The following is a 22734-nucleotide window of genomic DNA, read 5'->3' on the forward strand; positions in this document are numbered from 1 at the left end:
TAAGTCAATGTAATGTCCCCTTAAGTGATGGAAACAAGTTCATGTGTGTGAAAAATCAAATGTCCACATTAATCACTTTACAGTTGCAGAATAGAAATTTATTGAAATACAATTTCATCACAAACTATACAGTGCATTCTTCTCTTTTCATTTCATCGACATTTTCAACATTCTTTGGTTTCATCAATAGATATTATTTACAAAATGTCCTTTAGTTCAAATTCATAAATATAAATAAATTTTGTACATTCTTTGGTCTCTTGTCTGTGTTTAGTGGTTATTGCAAAAGAATGAAACTACTCGTATATATACCCTTTATGTCGATTCCAAAGGTTGACAGTATATTGACTTTTTTTGTTGAATACAAGTCAATGAGATGACTTAGCTGTAATGTAATGCTCTCATTCATTTTGGCATATTTCAAGCCTAAAAGCAAAAGCATTTAACAGTTTGTTTGTGAGTGACAGAATGGTTTATACAGCTGTTAAACACATGTGCATCAATCAAGTTTTCTACAAAAAACCTCCCTTACATCACATTTGACACAAGCACACACAAACAAACACTCACGCAAATCATTATAGACATCAAAAAGTGTGATTTTCCCATTTTAATTTGAATCTTAAGGCCCTGGGTGACTGATCAGAGCAGTTTTTACTCTGCCTGAATGAATTTCACTTGATTTTAGTTGAAAATCTTAGTCACATGGTAGATCTGCAAAGACCTTTCCATCTTTTGATCGGTTTCTGTCCACCTTCCTTTCATTCTTTGAGAACACAAATGAGAGGAAACACTGCTTTTGACAGAAACTCCGTAGAAAGCTGATTCTTTTTCAGTTAAATAAGTTAAAGTGGATTTTCTTCAACATTCAAAACAAGTCGACATAGAGAGAAAAAGCATAGTTACTGGTGCATCACTGAAAGTCTTGTATTTCAATCATTTACCAGAGTTTGTACCGCTCAACTGACTAAATTTGGTTCTTGTCCCGGTGTACAGTTGCAGCATACTGTCTTGATGCGTCAGTAGCGGGACTTGCGGCACATGTCACAGCGACACGCCTTCGCTGTCAGGATCTCTATTTCGTCATGGTGGCGACCTCGAGGGCAGTCCAAGCGAACTTTGACCTGAGGAAAGTCGAGCAAGAGGACGTGAAAAATTGGCAAAAATGATAAACACTTGAGGCTGTAGTTAACCCTCTCTTTTTCATTTCCCCTCACCTTAGCGTCCTTGCTGATGGTGCAGCATCGTGAAGCGGAGGTGATGTTGTGGGTGAAGTTGGAGGCCACCAGCACGGAGTATCTGGACGGGAACGCGCTGGACTCGCAGTAGCCAACGCAGGCGTAGACCAGGTGGGTGCCTTTACATGTGCCACGACGGTCACTGCGGATGGTCACGTTGAATGCTGGACCGGGGGGGAGAAGGTGGAGAGATGAGCGAGAGGGAAGGGAATCAAGTATTGGATGTGTATGTAGACTGTATATACTATAGATGGACGTCACGTCTCCGCTCCCACTCTGTGCAGTAATGATCGGGCAGCTGGAGCTGCGGTATCAAGGTCCCGCCCACACACCCGCTCAAGCCAATCACGAGCCGAGCTTGGCCGCAGCTTATTAGTGTGAGCCACCTAGCTGCTACGTTAGCACCACGGTAGCTGTTTGGCCAGAAAGACCCAACAACTAACCATAATATCTCTAAAACAACATTTATGATCACATTGACACGTTCTATCAATCAAATCTGTCAATCATGACGTCTCATCTCCTTTTTATAGCATCAAATAACTAATTGAAATCAAACTTATCAGACAAATGAACACTTGAACATACATCAGCGTAATAAAAACTACCTAAAATGACAGAAACCATTTTTATGATAAATGTATTTAATGTGTACTTTGACATTTTAGTTTGGCACATGTCCCATCCGCTAACATGGAGGGGGCGGGCTTTATGACCTATACTGCAGCCAGCCACCAGGGGGCGATCAGGATGTTTTGGCTTCACTTTTGGGGAGCCGTGATGTCGTCCATCTTTATATACAGTCTATGGATGCTGTTCTGGGGTACACTGGGAATGCATTTTAAAACTGTGTGTGTTTTTTTACTTACGGTGCAGGTGACACCCTGGGGTGAGGCCATCGTAGCTCCAACCAATGGGAGAGAAGAGCAGCAGCAGTGACATCACTGGTAGGACCAGCAGGCAGAAATGTGAGGTCATGCACGGAGACATCTGGATGGCAGCCTGGAGGATCCAAACAGAACACAAAAGTATGTAAGACGTTACGGAAAGACCAGAGAAAATCTGACATTTAACTGTTTATGAGGTTTTTATTCAAAATAATTCCAACTACCAACTTCTTTTTGAGCTTTTCTCAAATCTTTGCTTTTGATCTTTTGAAATACTATAAAGTTTAACCTCTTTAAACTTTTAAAGAACAGCACTTTTTGGTTTAACTGCTCACAGTTCAAAGACATATTTAACTTGTGATGAGGCCATGAATAAAAGCATTGCTTGGCTATTAAGTCAAAAGTGATCGAGGCTACTTATAAGATCTAGGTTGAACATGTTTTCTGAGCCGAAGAAACTTCTCAAACACTGAGTTTTCGTTCAATCTGAGGTGATCCCCTCCTGCTGAACTCAAAGCGTTGCCCAGAGCCCCCTCCTTCATCCAGCGAGGTGATTTCCCATCCTCTGCACGTCTGTCACTCAGTTGAGTAACAGCTAATGTGAATAAAAACAATACTGTCTTTATCTTTTCTAGCCGCCTCATTTAACAGCTACCTGCTGACACACGTATACGTACACAGCTCACGCCGACTCGTACACGTAGCTGCACACATGACGGCGGTTAACATAATCAGAAACTATACATGAACAAATCTTTAAAAAAGAGCAACGGCAAAGTGCATCTGCGTACATGTATTTTATGTGCACACATGCGTGCGTGATCATGAGTGAGCGTCCATGCATGCACGTGCTCACGCCCCCCCCCCCGCCCCCCCCCCCCCCCTCCTCACACACACACACACACACACAGTCCAACACGTGTGTAAACAATAAAGTCATGTTTTCCGGGGAACTGGGTGATCCTGACCCTTGCCCTCTAAAATGGCAGCTCTTTCCAGCTCCGCTTCCTCCACCTCGACCGGAGCGTTGGGAATAGCCTCCGTGGCGATGGTGGAACGGCCCTGGGGACGCCATTAACGCCGCTGGTATGAACAAATTAACGGGTCAGGACTGTGTGTGTGTGTGTGTGAAGCCATTAACCCCGTGTCAGCTGGTGGGGTAGGGGGAAATGCCCGGCTTTTTCCTCTTATGTGGGGTTTCCACGCCTGAAGGTTTGGTTTGTCTTTGAGGATAATGGGTTTATAGGACGCTACACCCCGCTTTGGGAAGTGATAGTGGGAGGGCTGGTGTTCAGGACCACCAATACAACCTAAAGAATATATTCATTAAAAAAGATCCTTAAAATGCTTTTAAAATATTCCATACACACAAAAACCTTGTCGAAATCACATTATCAGTGCTTCCTTTAAAGTTAGTTTAAAAAGTGTGCGTAGAAGGAACTTATGACACAAAGTGGACATACAGCTCGTCCTCACATCTACTCCACTAAAACATGTTTCTTTAAAGGGGAACACCACCTAAATTAAGAATTGCAATATGTTATTTTACATGGCCGAGGAAAGTTCAATCAATATTTGTGAACATGAGCTATTCTCTCTCTCTCAAAGCCAGAAACCAGAGTCTCAAACTTGTGATGTCATAGGGTATAACGTCTGGAGCTGCTCCATAGATAATGAATGGGAGACGCACAGAATCTAAATAAAAGTTATAAGTTTATACCCAAATGAGCTTTATTCTGTTGTAGTGTTCTCAGTTGTGAAACAGAAAATGTTCCCATATACTCAGAACATCGTCCTGGGTGCTTTCAGTGTCATTTAGAACATCTCTCCCCATTCATTGTCCATGGAGCAGCTCCACGTTATACTCGATGACATCACAAGTTTCAGTTTTAGCACTCTAGTTTTTGGATTTAGGAGAGAGTTGTTCATGTTTCCTAATATTTTTTGGACTGTCTCAGACCAGAGGAATAACATGTATGAATTTTGAAAATGAGTATAGTTCCCCTTTAAAACTACCTTCAGAAGTGAAAAGACTGCTAAAAGGAACTAACTTTGAGTATTATACACAGTATATACAGACATTTGAAAAGTGAGAGGTGGAAATATCTCAATATAAGTCACCCAAATTATCCTCTATTCTCTTAACAATTCAGTTCAGACCAGGTGCTGACCTAGACAATGTATTTATTATATATAATAAAACTATAAAGTTGTTGTTATATAGATGTTGATTGGACCATCCGCATCATTAAACACAAGTACAATCAGCATTTTTACAATATCAAGACCCGGAAACCTCTAATAATTCGCCTTGATACTGAACAATGCCAATATTGTGTTTTTTAATACAGTTTTTTTTTTTTTTAAGTTGCATCACAACTCGTGCATTATCTGTATCTAAGGTAAAAGGGTTACAGCCTTAAAGAGAGGACAAATACATTCTAAAAATACCAACTCAAAAGAGACACGTTTTCTCTCATTTGTCCCCGTCTTGTCATGTAATGATCCAGTATAATCCATAAACAATAATCTATTTAGTCTAAATAACAATAATGCTGGGTTTTACAAAAATGCTTATTGCCATAAAAGTAAAAGTCGTGTAGTTTCAAAATAAAACCCTCCAAATATGGCAAAACGTATCCATATTTTAAGAACAAGTAAATGTTCTTAATGTGGGCAATTAACATATTTGCAAAATGTGGTAATATCATTATTAATATAAACATACATGCAAAAAGTCTGCAGAATAATAATGCAAATAAATATAAGGAGATATAAAAGGGTTAAAGGTGTATTTCCCCCAATTTTACAGCTTAATCTGACTTGTAGAATAGAATTCTCTTCATATGCTAAAAAGACTAAAAACTATAAGAAAGCAACAATCTGAAGAGCACAGCCTGAGAGAGCAGAACAATCACAGTATTTAAAGGTCTATTCCACCAACATCAATTTAATTCCAGGTGTAAAAAGTCTTACCTGAAGACGTAGAGCAGAGAGTGCAGCTTCTGGAGAGCAGGGCAGGTGTGTGGACTGACAGGTGTGAGTGTGTCTGTTCTGAGCCTCATGCAGGGATATAAGTAACACAGGTAAGAGCGAAGGCACTTATAGCTCTGGACACACCCACAATTAGAGAGCTGAGAGTCTGTGAATCTTTTTTTTCCCCTTTTCTACGGATCCCTCTGTCTTCTTCCTACCTGCACAAAAAAAGTGAAATTATCTAAAAAATAAATAAATATTAAAATAGCCTCAAACTTCTTCTTTCTATAACGTCGTCCTCCTGGAGTGTGTTAGCGTCTCTGTGTCCCTCCACCCTCCCCCTCCTCGCTCTCTGTTTTCAACCTTTAGGGGGACCGCTGCTGTGACACAGAGGAAAACTAGATAGGTTTTCCATCAACGCACCGCCACAATAGTAAGAACACACACAGCTTTACCACACGGGCCTGCATGGAGACGCGCACACACACACACGCACACACACACACACACACACACACACACACACACACACAAAAAGCGCACATGCATGCACACAAAAAAATAATATTGTAGGCCTTGGCTGCCAGATGATACAGTGAACTAATAAATAAACTGAATGGGAGACCTCACACACACACACAAAGTCTGCCTGGGTTTTCCATTTGCGGCTGCAGGAGGAAGGGCAGGGTCGGGTCACAAGATATTGTTGGTTTGGGTCAACTCTGTGTGTGTGTGTGTGTGTGTGTGTGTGTGTGTGGCACATGATGGGTATATTGTGGGGGAACGCCTGGCTCTGCTTCTCGTCTTTCTTGTCTTGAGCGGAGGAAGCCAGCTTAGCAACCACCCCTGTCCAAACTACAGCGGGTAAAGACATCCCCTTTAATAGACTCTTGGACACTTGCGGCAGTTTCTGGACACTTTCGGTGACATGTCACAAAGGTCACGAACTGCCAGATCAGACCGCAGATTACTTTCAAAAGCGTCGCCAAAAGACACAAACTGGATGTCCTTTGTTCTCTTGTGGTGAGCGTCCGCAAGAAACTGGGGTTCAGGGTGAAAGAACAAATGTCTTACTTACGGGAAGAGCGAGAATTAGAATCTCCTGAGGTCACTTGAGTGTTTTTTCAATGAGTTTTACCATGTCTCCCTAGAGAGTTTGGGCTGGGTTAGGGAATCATTGCCGTTGTGGGTCTATAAAGCCCACTGAGACAGTATGGCCCACTGAAATTGGGCCAAAAAAAGAAAAAACTTGACTTAATCTTTGTCTCTGACAGAGCTTGATAAACTGCCAAGAGTCAAGGACCTCACAATGCGATAAAAATCACGGTCACAAAACAGTAGCGGGAGGTGAACTGGCGCGTCACGTTTTCCTTTAACTTACTATACTTTGGTTAGATCCCAGATGCAATAATCATCATTGTATGTGTTCAGTCATACAGCAGCAGCCCCACATCTGTCTTATATCTTGTATTGGACTCAGCAGGTCATCACAGGACGGCTGGAGGCAATTCCTCCAGAAATACAAACTGCAGACGCTCGTTATGACCTTCGATCGACTTAAATGACAAAAGCTGAACCCTCCAAACAATTCCCGGAAGAAAAGCGCTGTAATAAGTAATTTATCCAGGAAACAATAGGTTTTGATGCCCTTAAGCTTATTTCTCTGCAAAGAATGTCTACATTTTTAAAATCCTAAAACCTCAAAAAAAAAAAAAAATCTGTCAATGGAATAGAGAATAAATCCAAAAGAAAGAGACTTGTTGTATATTTTTTTTTCTAGAAATGTGTGGTTGGATTGGAAAAAGGTTGGATTATTCTAACTGTGCTGGCAGAATCTGTCACTTGTTTTAAAAAAACCAAACCCAAACCAAATACTTAAAGAAAATTACAGACAAAGACTTATTGTCAACAAATCCCATTAAAATAACAAAACATTAAATTAATTCCTCCCACTTAATAATATAGCCTTTTCAGCCAAGGCCTGATATATCTTAGTCCTCCATGTGTAGCGCTCCATTGTTGTCCAAAAACTATTCAAAACAAATCAATGAGCCACACAGTCTCACTGGGTGACATGTTCCTTCATCACACACTGCAGTCTATTTTTGAGTCAATACACCCTGCTGTACTGTAGAGCTGGGACGATATGCTTATCTCCCGATTCGATATGTATTACGAATTTTAAGTATTGTGATTCGATATTACGATTTGTTGTGTTTTTTGTTAACTTTTTTAACACTAGACCATGGGAAAAAGTTGAATCATACACTTTTTAGGGACTTTTACTTTGGAAAATATTGAAATTAATACAGTAAAAATGTTTGATTTTCAACATGTATGTAGTCAGGGATTTGCTGAAGTCAAATATATCAGACTACACCAATAAAAGTGGTAACTTCATTCTACCTCTGCATAGACTCAAATGAAGCAATTACTGTATATCAATTCTGGCATTAGAAAAAATCTATTTCAAAATTGTAAAAACAAAAATCCCCAATCTGCTGTACTGTAAATACTCAGTAGAGCACCATATGTGTATTAATCCACCGCTGAAAATAGTTCCCAACAAATCCACTATTAACTGGTGTTTGATTAACGTTTGCTAAAACTACAGTGACCAGCTGTTTCAGGAAATTAGCCTTTAAAAAAACAAACATATCTTTGGGTCCTGTTTTTAAAGATTTATGTCTTCAGTAGGAACTAACAGAATTGAGGCTGAGTGCCACTGACAGTGCAAGAAAGTCCGAACGTATTGAGATAGAGTAACAAATTGTTCGTTTTGATCTTTTAATGGAATTTGCTGACACTGAGAAAAATATAGAAGTAGAAAAGTGCACTCAGTAGAGTGCAGATCTCTGCCAGGTGTGTCTCCCTCTCCCCTCCCAAACAAAGAAGAGTTGAATTTCACTAAATTGTCCCTCCTGGCACCCTTACAGTCAAGATGGCGGCAAAGATAACAAAAATGGGGATTTATTCATCTTGAATCGTGTCTAACTTTAGCGAATCATAACATTTTGGGTATGGAATTAATCTGCAGATGCTCCGGTTTCAAAATGAGACTAAACTTTTCTATGGATGTAAGTTTTTGAACCACGACAAAGGCCAGAATGTGGCCTGCAACAGACTAGGTAAGACTTGTTTTTAGCCAAGCAGATTGCCGGCAATGCGTTTTGCCAGTGAAGCAGTTGTTGAGGACTTGTGGCTGCTACCGGCCAGTTAAAGCTGAAGTAGGTAGAAATGGAAAAATTGTGATTTAAAAAAAATATTTTTATAAAATGTCCTGAGACAGGTAATCTGAAAAAAATCATTTGCCTCTATGTCCTCCGGTGCTCCTAATGGCATCCGCAAGATTTCACAGACCGGAGGAAAACAACCAATCAGAGCCGAGCTGGAGCCTTGCCATCTCTGAGCAGCTGTCAATCACTCACCAACTCCGATCAAACTAGGCAGCGCTGATCAAATATGAATAAATATTCTGTTACTGTAATGCTTATTTGTTGTTTTCTGAAACATCTTGTAGTGTACTGTTTAGCTGTAAAATGAGAAGGTTTGTGACCCGGCAGCCATGTTGAGATCAGTTGAGGAAATACCAAGCACCGCTCACCAGCCAGATCAAACTTTCTCATTTTACAGTTAAACAGTACACTACAAGATGCTTCTGAAAACATCTGAGGAGAGAAATAGGCATTACAGTAACAGAATATTGATTCATATTTGATCAGCGCTGCCTAGTTTGACCGTTTGATCGGAGTTTGTGAGTGATTGACAGCTACCTCCGTTGTATTAACAGCCAAAAGGAACGCTCTCTCTCTCTGAAATGACCTGTGATTGGCCAAAATCTGCCATCGCAGGCTAGATTTTTTAAAGCCTGAAAATAGAGCCATGAGGAGGTGCAGAAGTCTCTCTCAGAGCACTTGAATTACAATATGCTGAGAGGTTAATTTTTGCAAAATGATGCCAAAAACATTCTGCCTACTGCGGGTTTAAGAGGCGTGAGTGGTCAATGACGGTATAAAACAGTCAATAAAATAGGTTTTTAAAAGATTGTGAATCACCGCAACCACGAGAAGTCCTTGACCATACAGTCATAAATGAACACAGGCTGATGGGTCCAGTAGTATGACAGATTAGCCGTGGACAGACAGACAGATACACATGACTGAACGCATGATCTCCCTAAAGGCTTACACAGATAATAATCCTTTTAAAGCCTCTTTCTGAACCACAATAAAAACCATAGTTGTAGAGAAATTAATAAAATATTGTTCACCACTCCGACGCTATAGCAAAACTACCTCAAGACGTTTTTAACGAGAGCAGGTTGTAGTAGTGCTCGCTTAATTCCTGAATCAGGATGGATGCTGTGGCTCCCACTCTCACTCTCTCACACAGACGCACCTTCTAAGGAAAACACAATTATCATTTTATGGCCCCTCTATCCCAAACATTCCCAATCTAGTTATGTCAATGGAAAACGGAATGTGTGACATCATCACCTAAACCCCCCACCTACACACAAAACTATGAGTGTGTTGACTGTAAGTTGTGTGTTTCTGCTGATTCCATGCCAACCAGAGAGAGAGAGAGAGAGAGAGAGAGAGAGAGAGAGAGTATGAATGTGAGTGGCCTGCAGCACCTCATCAGGAGAAAATTAGTCGTGAATGAACTTTGTTAAACTGGAGACTCTCCTGTCGGTGAAATGCACACACACACATTTCTCCAGTGTGACTCAGCGGGGTGACTGATGTTTGTATCGCTCAGTGGCCCCGTCGCTCTCGGCTGCCGTGGAAACCGTGGTGTCTTGAATAACTATAATATCATTAATGTGTCCGCTTCCACTTGTGTCCTGTTATTTTAATCTCAGTGTGTACGTGTGTGTGTGTGCGGCAGTGTGTGAATGAAAGTATATGATGTTATATGTGTGTGTGTCTGTTATTTCAAGTACTATATGTGTGTGTGTGTATCATTACGTCTGACAGGATATTGTGTGTGTGGTCAAAGTGTGTAAGTAAGTGTAAGATTATACGTGTGTTATTTTGGGCTCTATGACAATATAAGGAGAGGATTAGGCAAAGTTTTCCTGTTTCTAAGATGATGTTTTAGTCCAGTTGACCCATTTACCCCCATTTATAAACACACGCATGCAAGCATGGACACGTGCATGCAGCCGCACACACACACACACACACACACACACACACATATACACACACACACACACACACACACACCCCTTTCATAAAGTTAATCAATAACCAGATTTTCTAAATGTTTTTTTTTGTGACAAACATCAGCTGTAAATATACACGTGTGTGTTTGTGCGTGTAAAGTCTCAAGTAATTTAAAAATATTTCAGTCTGTAAGACACACACACACACACACACACACGCACACACTCACACCCACACACACACAGAGATAGAACACTTAGCTAATGTAGATTGACAGGAGGAAAGTGGAGTTTCCACAAGGTGATACTCACTGAAGCTCAAGGTGTATACTTATGAACACACACGCACTGGAGTGGAAATATTAAGAGAGATCCGTCATTGTCTACAACAATTACCAGAATAAAGCCTTCGAAATGTGTTAACGTGAATTCATTTGACAGTCTGCACTGCTGAGGAAAGCTCTAACCACTTCCCGCTTCTTCACATTTTACATAACAAATCAAAAACTGCATTAAAACTTAAAAATGAAAGCAGTGTGTAGACAAAGGAAATGAGCTCTCTCAACTGAAAACTGAATTTACGAAAATAAAATAAATCAAATGCAGATGGGGTCACACAGATCATGAAAGCAGAATTTAAGATGGGAAACACTGCTGTTTAGTTGGATCTTTGAGGGGAAAAAAAGCTCATATATAAATAATATCCACATCTTTGAAGTCACAGGAGAGTGAATCTGTGGTAAGAAGAGAGGTTTACAAAAAGAAAAAAAGAGAGGATCCAATTATTGCAGGTGATTCTATGAAAACAATAATGTGAGGCAAGCTAATAGCAAGGTCTGCATCCATAATGGAACAATATAAAACATCAAATAACAAAAAAAGCAACCAATGGAAACAAACACAATATTTATTTGCTTATGGTATCAATAAAGAGAGACAACAAAAAGCTGATACAAAATAGACCCTCCAATAAGTGAACAACAGGAGAAATCTCAGCAAAATGGGAAAATAATAATAATAATGACGCTAATATAAAAGATGATCAATGGAGGATGAAAACTACGAAATACCATTCCAGAAAACTTGTTTGTTCACACTGCAGAACTTTAACCAAACAAACCCCAGTGAGTTTCCACTACTGGAACCAGTAACATCTCCTGTCCCTCAGGAGTCTCTGAAGAACAAGGAGAAGGGGAAGATATGGCTGCAAAGAGAGAGAGAGAGAGAGAGAAAGTTAACTAACTGTTCATCCCATAAGGCTGCTACTGCATATCATTGTTACTACAAAAAGACTACATTTTGTAAGATTGTTTGGCGTGCTCTGTCAATGTGGAGATGTCAGTGTTTTATGTGCCGAAGGACATTTGGCGTCTCAGCTTGTCTCAACAGACATTTCACAGGGATCTTGTAATTTCAGCTGGATTTCCCCAATCCAGTTTAATCTTTGTCAACTTTATCCTTTCAGATGAGCAGTACCAATTAGCTCTCGTTTCTCCTGTGGGTGTAAGACATCACCATCATCTCTCCAAAGGTATGAATCCTACCCGCACTGTGTGCCGATTTACTGATCTGCTGTTGGGTTCGTTTTACAGTTTTTGTTTGTAGCATACTAGCGAAATACTGTTTACTGGATGCTCAGGTTGAAGGTGCCGTCATACCAACCTGGCCAGTCGAGTCAAAATCCCCGGCCGCACAGGTGTCCCAGGGACAGAGTCTGCATTTTCACCCTCCTCCTCCTCCTCTTCCTCTCCCATGTGCTGTGTTGTCCCAGGATGCACTTCACTTGGAGTCCCACTTTCTCTGACTGTGTTGACACCGGATTTCTGTTGGGGTTCCTTAAACCCCCTTGAAGCTTTCTGTAGGAGAGGATTAGAAGAAATTAAAATGATAGTGAAAATAGAACAGAATATGAAATTAATTGAATTTATCATTTGAATAGGGATTGTCCAATCATAACTACTGCAGCTTTGGATTTCTCCACACGTTGAAGCTGTGTGCATGGGGCTGTAGGAAGAGCGATAATCCATATAAAAAGAGTTTGGAGTTGTGTCTTTTCTGGCGCTTTCACAAGCCAACATTTAGTCCGTTTTAATTGAACTCTACTGCGGTTCATTTGAGCTGTTGTGAACGCCATATTCATACTCTGGTGAGGACCAAAACCACCGGTCCGAGACCGCTTGCTAAAGGTGGTCCCGCAGCAATATTTCAAATTTCGCTGCATAGATGTGGCAGCTCTCGAGGCCAAAAAGATAAATTTGCTCCTTCATACACGCCCCTCTGCAACTTCATTATTTTTGCGTCCTTACAGGAGCACAAGAATAAGGAAAACAATGTTCATCTGCTGTCATGTAACCCGCTAACGTTAACATTCCCAGCTAACTAGCTTAGTAACTATAGGGATAACTTAGCCTTACTTCCAAGGCAAAGAGTTTGCATACGATTAGCTAACTGCATTATGTGAGGTTACACGGCACACTAGAAAAACAAAGTTTAGCTGTGTGGCAACCAGTGTAGCCACACTTTTTAATATACTTTTTTAAATACGCTACGAGATAATTGCTGCTCCAGTAAGCGTTAGCATTAGTCTTTTCTGTATCATCATACAGCGTTGAGTTAGCATGATTATTATGTATATAGCCATTGAATGGATATCTAAAACTCGATTGCAAGTTTCTCATTTTCATACGAGTTAGCAAAAACATTAAAGACTGGAGACAGAGTTTTCAACCAATTCATGGAGTTGATACTAAGTTAGTTAGCTAGCAAATGAAATATGCTTATGCCAGTTAGTGTAATGTTATAATTGACCATGAGAAGCCTGCTTCTGTCTACTTCTGTCTGGAAGTTAGCATGAATTTGAGTCATAAATCTGCCGCTGTTATCATTGTAAACTGCATACGTGCTTTGCTAGAAAGGAAAGCTTAACTTAGCAACACTAAGTGGTTGGGCTAAGCTAACGGTCAATTGGATTCTTCCATTTGCCAGTTTCATAGTGTCTTTATGAGCTTGAATTTGAGTGGAATTAATTTATAAAAATGTACATTTGATAACCCGATATTTTTCCTTGGTCTTTTGACTACACTTCTCTTGAATTTGTTTACATCATCACAACTTAACGATCACCTTCATTGTTCAAACTTAATCCTTTTTAAAGCTCGCAGGCTTGTAACTCAATGGGCTGACATAATTAGTTTAAATCATTTTTTCCACTTTAAACAAATGTGAGGGGAAAAAGAGTGGACAGCTGTAAAAAATACCCAACAGGATCAGATGAGATGAAAGGCCGTGGGGAGCGGGGCGGAGGGTAATTTTGGGACTTCGTTGCTAATCAATCTGAAGCATCAGAAACACACACACGCTCTCACATACACACACTTACACAGAAACACACACACTCTGTGTCTGATGTAATGCTATTATTAACCTTAATCACACTTGTTATCCTACCTGTCTGCGCTAATGTTAGCCTGGGGCTGCAATACAGACAGAGATGCTACAAGTGCGTGTGTTTATATATGTGGTAGAGAGGAAGTGAAAGGGTATTATTAGACTGAAATTGGAAGACGAACTGTTGGAATCAATTATTTCGGAAGAACTGTGGGCTGAAATGATGACTGAGTTTTTCATTTGACATTTAGGAGAATGACAATATCAGTTAAATGTGATGAGTAAAAGACTGAACTGATTGAGTAAATGAAAAGAGATCACCTTGTCAACACGCCATGGATCTTCTTTGACCTCTCTATCTGCATGTGGACAATGCAGAGAGGGCCTGCTGAAAGTTGGACACAACACAGTTTATTCTTACATTTACAGAACAATTACTGTTTTATTAATGATCGCCACATAAAACTAGACACCCCTTTATTCAAGTCAAACAATTTTTTTTTTTTTACTTTAAACGATACAGTCCTATTCATTCTTCAATCTCAGTTTCTGCCATTAAGGTTAGTGTCTAAATTCATCTGGCATTTAATTTGTAACAGCATTTTAAAGAGGACCTATTATGCTCATTTTCAGGTGCATATTTGTATTTTGGGTTTCTACAAGAACTCTTCGAACTCCGCTCCAGCTCCGCTCTAACTAGCTTTTTCTGAGGCCGTGCCAAACTAGCCACTAGGCAGGTATTATGCAAATGTGTTACTTGGTGACATCACCACGTCACGGAAGAAAAGGCGGGACTTCAAACAAGGCGTTTCAGGCAGTTCAGAAGCAGTGTTTCTGTGGGGGAGAGTAACTCCTTTTGGCGTGGACTTTGGGCTTTGTAACTTTGCTTTTACATGCACAAAAAAACTATATAACACACTTAAGGAAAGGGAAAAAGCAAAAAAGCACAAGAGATCCTCTTTAATTTTAATTTACACAATGTGTGTATCAGAACAATAGTATAAAATATTATATAGGAACGGGGTCCATTGAAGAAAATGATGCCATACATGACAATCAATGCTTGTTTGTTAATGTCAGTGTTTTTTTTAATTTAAACTGGTGGGTGTCATGGCTCATACAGCATGGCCTCCAAAGGCCTTTAGTTACATGTTCGTGAAATGAAAACGCTGGATTTTTCAGCCAACACCAACAATTTTCTGTTAGATGCCCCTTGTTGACAAGTGTGATTGCTCATAGACTCACACAGACAAACTCATTCTTTTCAGTTCCCATTTTTCCAGCAGGTTTAACAGAAAAACAAACCATCTGTCTCTCCGGGGCATCAGGTAGACACACACACACACACACACACACACACACACACACACACACACACACACGCTGTGTGCTATACTTGTGTAGTACCTTTCTAAGCACATGTAAGCGTAATGGTCAATGTGGTGAATATAATTCAGTGAGAATTGCTTAATGAAACTTGGTTTCCTGTGAACTGGTAACGATGCTCGAGGCCCCGCTGCTGCTGCTTGCTGGATGTTTACACAGTTTGTTCATCTGAGTGTGTGTACCTCGACTTCAAAACTATGACGATTCTGTTTATATAACAATTGTCTCATAGTATGTGTGTGTGTGCGTTTTAAAATCATCATTTTCGCCCCACTGATCTGACTGTCAGTGTGATTGAGGTGGCGCCCGTTCGCCTCCGGTCTGTTTCATAACTGCAAAAATCACTAGAGCGTGTCAGAATGGATGTCTTAGTGATTTTATGAATAAGAACAATTATTTTCAACTGATACACTATGTGTATACAAATGTATGATGCTAGAGTGAACAAGCTTCCTCTTACTGCTCCCAATTATCCACATCAGCACTCTCACAACAATACATGCTGTTCACACTGACGAGGAATAAGGAAAATAAGCAATGATTACCCTTTTTGTAAACATATATGTTTACAAAAAGGGTAATCATTGCTTATTTTCTATTATTCTATATTTTAATATATACATTACAGCACACTGTAAACCATGATGAAGCCAATAATGCCTGCTGTATTTCTACTGTCACACATTTATATTGTCTAATGGTATACGTTGTCATATCACCAAACCCTCTTAGAGAGAATGGTTTATTAACTTACAACTGACGACAACAACAACCATAAGTATTTGGTTTTAGTTAAATATAGACCGTCTCTTAAAAACGTAATCCAAAAGTTCATTCACATGGGAGCCATTTTTGTGACCACAGGGTAGGTTTTTAGTCATATTTGCAAAGATTTTCTAAACATTAGTTTTTGGAAGGTTAAATGTGACAAACAAGAGTAAATGTAGCACAGATAAGCTCTACAGTAGGAAAAAGAGCAGCACTTACCGAACCACAGAATCCTCGCCTTCAGCCTCCATGTCATTTAGTAAGTCCTTTATTATGGCCTCCTCTAGTGGTGAGTCTGTTCTACGGCGCTTTAACTGGGGCTGAGAAACAGAGGAGAATGGCTGTGCGACGTTTTTCTCATAGAAAACATGCAGCAGTAGTGTGCTGTACATGATACATGACATGGAGTGGACACTATATCATTTAATATAATAAAACAATACGATACAACAGCCTTTTAGGAGGGCCAGATTTGAAAAACAGTGAAGTGGCAAGGAGCCGGACATTTACATTTCTGTATCTGTCATGTCTGATTTGCAAAGCTAGGAATATAAATGTGAAAACCTTTTTAATCTTAACAGGTTGTTGTTTTAATAAACACTATCTTGCATTCAACACTTTTTTTAAATTCAGTTTGACTCTCCTAAATTCCCTCTGCTTAAACAGCCTGGGTTTAAAACCTTTTAACAAAATAAGTATTTCTGTGCTTAACAAGACATAACTAATGAATGAGCTAATTAGCCTACTAATAAAACGATGACCTTCTGATAATCTAACAACGTAAACACCCATAAACTTAGAATGTTAGCAAGATATTTAAATAAAAACACAATGATGTTGCTTTTAACAGTCCGTAACAGCGTCAATGAGTGGTAACGTTGATGAACAGCAATAAACTCTCTTATTGGAACCCACTTAGACATGTTTTTGGGGGGAAGATAGCAGGGGAGACTCGTGGGTACCCATAGAACCCATTTTCATTCACATATCTTGAGGTCAGAGGTCAAGGGACCCCTTTGAAAATGGCCATGCCAGTTTTCCATCGACAAAATTGAGCCTAACTTTGGAGCGTTATTTAACCTCCTTCCCAAAAAGGTAACATGACATGGTTGGTACCAATAGTTTCTTTGCGTTTTGTAGTTTCACGTGATACCAATATATTCACTCTAGCTTTAAGACTGAGTCCGTAAAGGGCCGGAATGAAGTCTTTAAAGGGCTGGATTCGCCCAATGGGCCGCCAATTGAATAGGCCTGCCATACATAGTATTTATTTCCACAATATACAACTCTTGACTTGTGTAGTGACACTACACCATATCAGACAAGACAGTTTGATAGTAAATCGTGAACACTCTTAGCCTGTCCTCTCACTATGTACTCTCTACTCTGAGAAACAGAACAACAACTCACTGGGCTCAACTTCTCCGCTGCTTCCTTCGCTTCCTCTGCAAGATAAATACATGTGAGATATCAACATGCTTGAATAGTATCTTGTATCTTGAGCACGTCTTTGTACTGATAACATGTAACGCCTCGCAAGAACAGGATGCATTTTGTGAACACGACTGAACAAGCTGTGAGTTTCTGCTCGTGTGTGCTCGTGTGTTCGTCCTCACCGTTCTGCGTGTTTTTCTCCAGGTAGAGGATAAGACTAAACGGGTAGGCTTTCAGCTTCCTCTCACCAAGCTTGCACATAGCCTTGGACGCTCCCTCCCACCGCTTCTTATCTGGTAGTTACAGTTAACAAAATACAAGGAACTTCTGGTGAATAAGCATCATAATGGTGTGCAAGTAGAGGATCAGTAGCTGAAAGCAGACAGACAAATAAATGCACTGATGGATGAATGAAATGATGTGAAGGATACAAGGGAAGACGTTGAAGTGGGCACTAGAGAAGGGTTGGAGACTGTCCAGGTTGCCAAGAACAGTTCTGATAATTTCCTGAAAACAGAGAAGAAGATAATGTAAGAGAAGGAGTTAAAGGGAATTTGATAAGGAATGGTGTGAATGACACACAAGCAATATCCATAATTACCTCCAGTTCCTGATCGAAGCAGTTTCCTCCCAGAACCTCCTCTCCACTGATGAAATATACATCATAACATGTTCACAACACATTTGCATCTTAAAAGATGTTGTTATACAGTATCAGTAGCTCAAGCTTTAGTAACTTTTTTCAAATGCTGTAAAGCTGATAAAACAATAAGGCATTGTATACATCAGGGTGTCTTTTGCTGACTGTTGAGCACAAATGTGAAATAGTAAGAAGATCTATCGCTGTAATGCTGTTGAGCCTTGAGTGCCTAAAATATTAAGTATAGTTTAAATATGAGTCTTCTTTGGTACTCTTATTCTGCTGCGTTATCCCTGAATGAAGGCAGGCCGATTCTACGGGGCCTTAGATCCTCTTTTGTTTGCAGATGAAACAAAATGTGAAGACAAACTTAGGTAACACACATCAGAACATGTATAAAGGCAGTAGTGTTAAGAGAATGGAGTTCAAATGGAGAAGATCAATGTTTTTCTCTCTTGCCTGAAGCTCAGCCATCTCCCCAACTCCCCAGCTTTTGAGATTAAAGAACATTTTGCAGTGCTTTGCAGAAATGAATCTTGAGGAGAAAGAGGGGAAGGGAAGCATGGATGGAGCCAAGAGTGGATGCGATCAATAGTCTTCCTCTTGCTGGTATATGTTTGGCTTATGGATTTGGAGCTTTGTGCTGTTTTGCTTTGCTTTCAAGAAAAAATAATTACTCAAGTCGGTAGTTGCTGTAATCCAGAGTCCAGTCTCTGTTTCAGGTTTCAGGCTTTTCCTCTCGCTACTTTATGTCTTGTAGGATTCGCACTTCGAATTGTCTTTGGCCTGGGCACAGGTAAAATAAAATTAGGGCTGTCAATTGATTAAAATATTGAATCGTGATTAATCGTATCATTGTCCGTAGTTAATCATGATTAATCGCAAATGTACCTTAAAGGGAGATCTGTCAAGTATTTAATACTCTTATCAACATGGGAGTGGACAAATATACCGCTTTATGCAAATGTATGTATATATTTATTATTGGAAATCAATTAACAACACAAAACAATGACAGATATTGTCCAGAAACCCTCACAGGTACTGCATTTAGCATAACAAATATGCTCAAATCATAACATGGCAAACTGCAGCCCAACAGCCAACAACAGCTGTCAGTGTGTCAGTGTCCTGACTTGACTATGACTTGCCCCAAACTGCATGTGATTATCATAAAGTGGGCATGTCTATAAAGGGGAGACTCGTGGGTACCCATAGAACCCATTTACATTCACATATCTGGAGGTCAGAGGTCAACGGACCCCTTTGAAAATGGCCATGACAGTTTTCCTCGCCAAAATTGAATGTATGTTTGGAGCGTTATTAAGCCTCCTTGGCGGCTAGCTAGTATGGATTCCTTAGGTTTTCTAGTTTTATAAGATCGCTGTATCTTCACTCTAGCTTTAAAAACTGAGCCTGCTTGATCCTCCGAAAAATTGATTGCGTTAATGCGTTAAAACAAATTTGCGTTAACGTGTTATCGCATTACCTTTGACAGCCCTAGTCTGGCAATTTAATGTTTCCTTATTTAAAGACCGATAATATTATACAACACTCTTCAGCATCTGCACACCAAAATTTAGCGCAAGTTTGGAGCGTTATTTAACCTCATTCATGACAAGCTACCAATGGATTCCTTAGGTTCAAGTTTCATATGATGCCAGTAGTAAGTTGCGTTAAAGGGAGTACGTTTTTACTCGTTTTTTTATATTTTTTTATTGCCAATGTGTTAACAGGTTGTAACCTAACCTAAAAAATGAAACCTTATGAGACTTTCTGGGTTTCCTCTATTAGCCTGTAGATTGCTTTTAATGTGAAGAATGCAGGACGTTTTTCCAGGAAAGTCCAACGGATGTGACGTCATGCACGCTCGCGAGTGCCTTCAGGGCTAACAATGCAACCATAGCTAACGTTAGGTTAGCCAATGATTCTGCCTCAGTCTGGAAAGGGCTGAGGCAGATCACAAACTATAAGCCCAAACCGTCCCACTCCACGAATGACCGACTTGCGAATGAGCTGAATGAGTTTTACTGTAGATTCGACAGACAAAGTGCCAGTCCTGACTGCATCTCCTCTCCCCCCAGCCATCAGCCACCAGCAGTAAACACAGTTCACACCAGCACCCCCCAGCTTTCTCCACAAGCACCAAGCCTGAGCACACCCCTCCCCCCCTTCACACCTCTGTCCATCCAGGAGGGGGAGGTAAACAGGCTTTTCAAAGGACAAAACCCCCGCAAGGCAGCCGGCCCAGACGCTGTCTCACCTGCAACCCTGAAACACTGTGCAGACCAATTGTCTCCAGTGTTTACAGGGATTTTCAACACCTCCCTGGAAAGCTGCAGGGTGCCTGCCTGCTTCAAAGCCTCCACCATCATCCCGGTTCCCAAAAAACCAAGGACCACAGGTCTTCAGGATTACAGACCCATCGCTCTGACCTCTGTGATAATGAAGACTTTTGAACGCCTTGTGCTCCACCACCTAAAGACAATAACCAACCCCCTGCTGGACCCACTGCAGTTTGCCTACAGAGCCAACAGATCTGTGGACGACGCAGTAAACATAGCCCTCAACTACATTCTCCAGCACCTGGACTCCCCTGGCTCCTATGCCAGGATCCTGTTTGTGGACTTCAGTTCCGCATTCAACACCATCAGCCCAGCTCTGCTACAGGACAAGCTTTCCCTGCTGAGCGTGCCTGACTCCACCTGCAGGTGGATCACAGACTTTCTATCTGACAGGAGTCAGCACGTAAGGCTGGGGAAGCAAGTCTCCGACACCCAGACCATCAGCACCGGTGCCCCCCAAGGCTGCGTTCTCTCCCCACTGCTCTTCTCCCTGTACACCAACGGCTGCACCTCCAGTCACCAATCTGTCAGGCTCCTTAAATTTGCGGACGACACCACCCTCATCGGCCTCATCTCCGAGGGTGATGAGTCTGCCTACAGATGGGAGGTTGACCATCTGGCATCCTGGTGCAGCCAGAACCACATGGAGCTGAACGCCCTGAAGACAGTGGAGATGGCAGTGGACTTCAGGAGGAACTCAGACCCTCTCCCACCCCTCATCCGGCGCGGCTCCCCAGTAAACACAGTGGAGTCGTTCCGTTTCCTTGGCACGACCATCGCCCAGGACCTCAAGTGGGAGCTAAACATCAGCTCCCTCATCAGCAAGGCCCAGCAGAGGATGTACTTCCTGCGGCAGCTGAAGAAATTCAACCTGCCACAGACCATGATGGTGCACTTCTACTCGGCCATCATCGAGTCCATCCTCACCTCCTCCATCACCGTCTGGTTCGCCACTGCCACCGCCAAGGACAAGGCCAGGCTGCAGCGGGTCATCCGTGCTGCAGAGAGGGCGATCGGCTGCAACCTTCCCTCCCTCCAGGAGCTGTACACCTCCAGGACCTTAAGGAGGGCGGGGAAGATTGTGGCCGACCCCTCCCATCCTGGACACCATCTCTTTCAGACTCTGCCATCTGGCAGGAGGTTAAGGTCCATCAGGACCAAAACCTCACGCCATAAAAACAGTTTTTTCCCCATGGCAGTGGGGCTCTCCAACAGCCCCTCTGCCCCCCTGTGACTCTCTCCCTCACACACACACTATTGCCCCGCCGACACTGGCTCTCCCCCCTCTTTCTTACACTCTAAATACCACCCCCTACTGTATCCCTCTCTCTCCCTCTGATACCTGATTGTTTGCACTCCGGCAATATTTGCACTATTTGCACTATCTGTTTATATCATGTTTATTTTTGTTTATAGCTTATTTTGTATATTGTATATTCTTAGAACAGAGAAACGTTATCGTCTCCGACCGGGTGCCGATGTCTCCCTCCGGCTGCTGTCGGAGACGATGACGTTTCTCTTCCTGCTTCAGCCCCGGAGGCTGAGGCAGGAAAAGCCAACACTAGGATCAGCATTGATTCATGGAGAGACCTTCGTCTGGTCAGCTAACATTACTGCCAAGCAGGCGAAATATAGAGTGATATTGTGGTTTTAGCTGACGTGTGTCGCCTCACTGTGTTGAGCGATTCTCGTTCATGTCTATGTAGAGCGAGAACAAGCGCGAACAACAGGACGCTGACTTTCGTTGATTTCACGGCCACAGGTGTCGCTGTTAACAAGCAATTTCTGATTCTTACAAACAGTCCCTTTAACTTATTTATTTTGTCACCATCTTTAACCTTGAGTTAAACAACCAGACTGTGCTGTCTTGGGATTTATCAGCTGTCTCGTTCTCATATTATACTTCTTGCTCTCACTAAAAAAGGGAGAACATAGCAGGAAAGAAGACTAGACATTAAGTATAAAGACGAGGCTGTGAAGGTGTAAAGAACAACATCTGTCTTGCCTGAAGCTGCTGCCTGCTCTGATCTTGAACTTGTAGGTTAAACTACCGGCTCTGAAGTATCTTGTTTCAGGGAAAGGGAAGGAGAAGGCCTGCAGTGGCATGGCTGACCTGATGTGGTTATAAATCAGAAAATAAACAGTTATTAAATGATGGACTGTTGGTTCAGAGGGCAACTAAAACACAGAATACATGTAAACATTACTGAACATATTGAATTGGTTTAATAAACTGTCAGAAACTCTTGGTTCTCTGTCCCTTTAAATTACCGTAATGTCTAGAGGAGATGGCGCACATGAAGTTGTTAGGTCGTCCAGCAGGCTCACGTCACCCTCCACCAGGACGTCAACAGTTAAAACAGCGACCTGTCAATCAAACGCTGAGCTCGCCTCGAGATTCGCTGGACAGGGCGAGTTCCCGCCTTCCGGTCGCTTGGCTTTCTGTGATTGGCCGGCTCTTCTTCCAATCAGCGGCGTCAGAGCAGGTGTCACTATGGTGACG

The 22734-nt window shown here is 41.5% G+C and overlaps 3 protein-coding genes across 4 annotated transcripts in view; 1 reads left to right on the forward strand and 2 right to left on the reverse strand.

The window, feature by feature from the left end:
* ppp2r5b (protein phosphatase 2, regulatory subunit B', beta) overlaps positions 1–7959 on the forward strand; it is a 66261-nt gene extending 58302 nt beyond the window's left edge. The window contains exon 13 of the mRNA XM_074623045.1: positions 7946–7959. The gene's annotated coding sequence lies outside the window, so the exon portion shown is untranslated. The remainder of the gene's footprint in view (positions 1–7945) is intronic.
* On the reverse strand, positions 110–5190 carry gpha2 (glycoprotein hormone subunit alpha 2). The gene is given in 5 exon segments (XM_074624276.1): positions 110–1124; positions 1218–1402; positions 2108–2240; positions 5102–5166; positions 5169–5190. Coding segments are annotated over 5 exon segments (510 nt in total). The 3' UTR covers positions 110–1019.
* A 3344-nt stretch (positions 7960–11303) lies between the features above and the next one.
* Positions 11304–22637, reverse strand: majin (membrane anchored junction protein). 2 transcript variants are annotated; one of them, XM_074623053.1, is made up of 10 exons: positions 22503–22637; positions 22237–22344; positions 17848–17893; positions 17678–17753; positions 17429–17539; positions 17223–17257; positions 16032–16132; positions 13980–14043; positions 11934–12127; positions 11304–11475 (listed from the first exon to the last, which is right to left on the reverse strand). In XM_074623053.1, the coding sequence occupies exons 2-10, from the start codon at positions 22335–22337 to the stop codon at positions 11436–11438; spliced, it is 768 nt and encodes a 255-aa protein (XP_074479154.1). In that variant the 5' UTR covers positions 22338–22344; positions 22503–22637; the 3' UTR covers positions 11304–11435. The 2 variants fall into 2 exon arrangements, with proteins under 2 accessions (XP_074479154.1, XP_074479153.1); XM_074623052.1 differs by having other exon boundaries at positions 13980–14046.
* Positions 22638–22734: the final 97 nt, after the last annotated feature.

This window comes from Sebastes fasciatus, chromosome 22 (assembly GCF_043250625.1).
Source record: "Sebastes fasciatus isolate fSebFas1 chromosome 22, fSebFas1.pri, whole genome shotgun sequence".
NCBI classification, from domain to species: domain Eukaryota; kingdom Metazoa; phylum Chordata; class Actinopteri; order Perciformes; family Sebastidae; genus Sebastes; species Sebastes fasciatus.

What these genes read in the sequence shown, in the direction of transcription:
- majin (XM_074623052.1), bottom strand. Translation starts at nt 22,337, where the DNA reads ATGCCACTGCAGGCCTTCTCCTTCCCTTTCCCTGAAACAAGATACTTC. An exon ending in GGCGAGGATTCTGTGGTTCG is followed by an intron (nt 14,047 to 16,031) that starts GTAAGTGCTGCT and finishes TCCAACTTTCAG; the next exon opens with CAGGCCCTCTCTGCATTGTC. An exon ending in ATTTTGACTCGACTGGCCAG is followed by an intron (nt 11,476 to 11,933) that starts GTTGGTATGACG and finishes CTCTCTTTGCAG; the next exon opens with CCATATCTTCCCCTTCTCCT.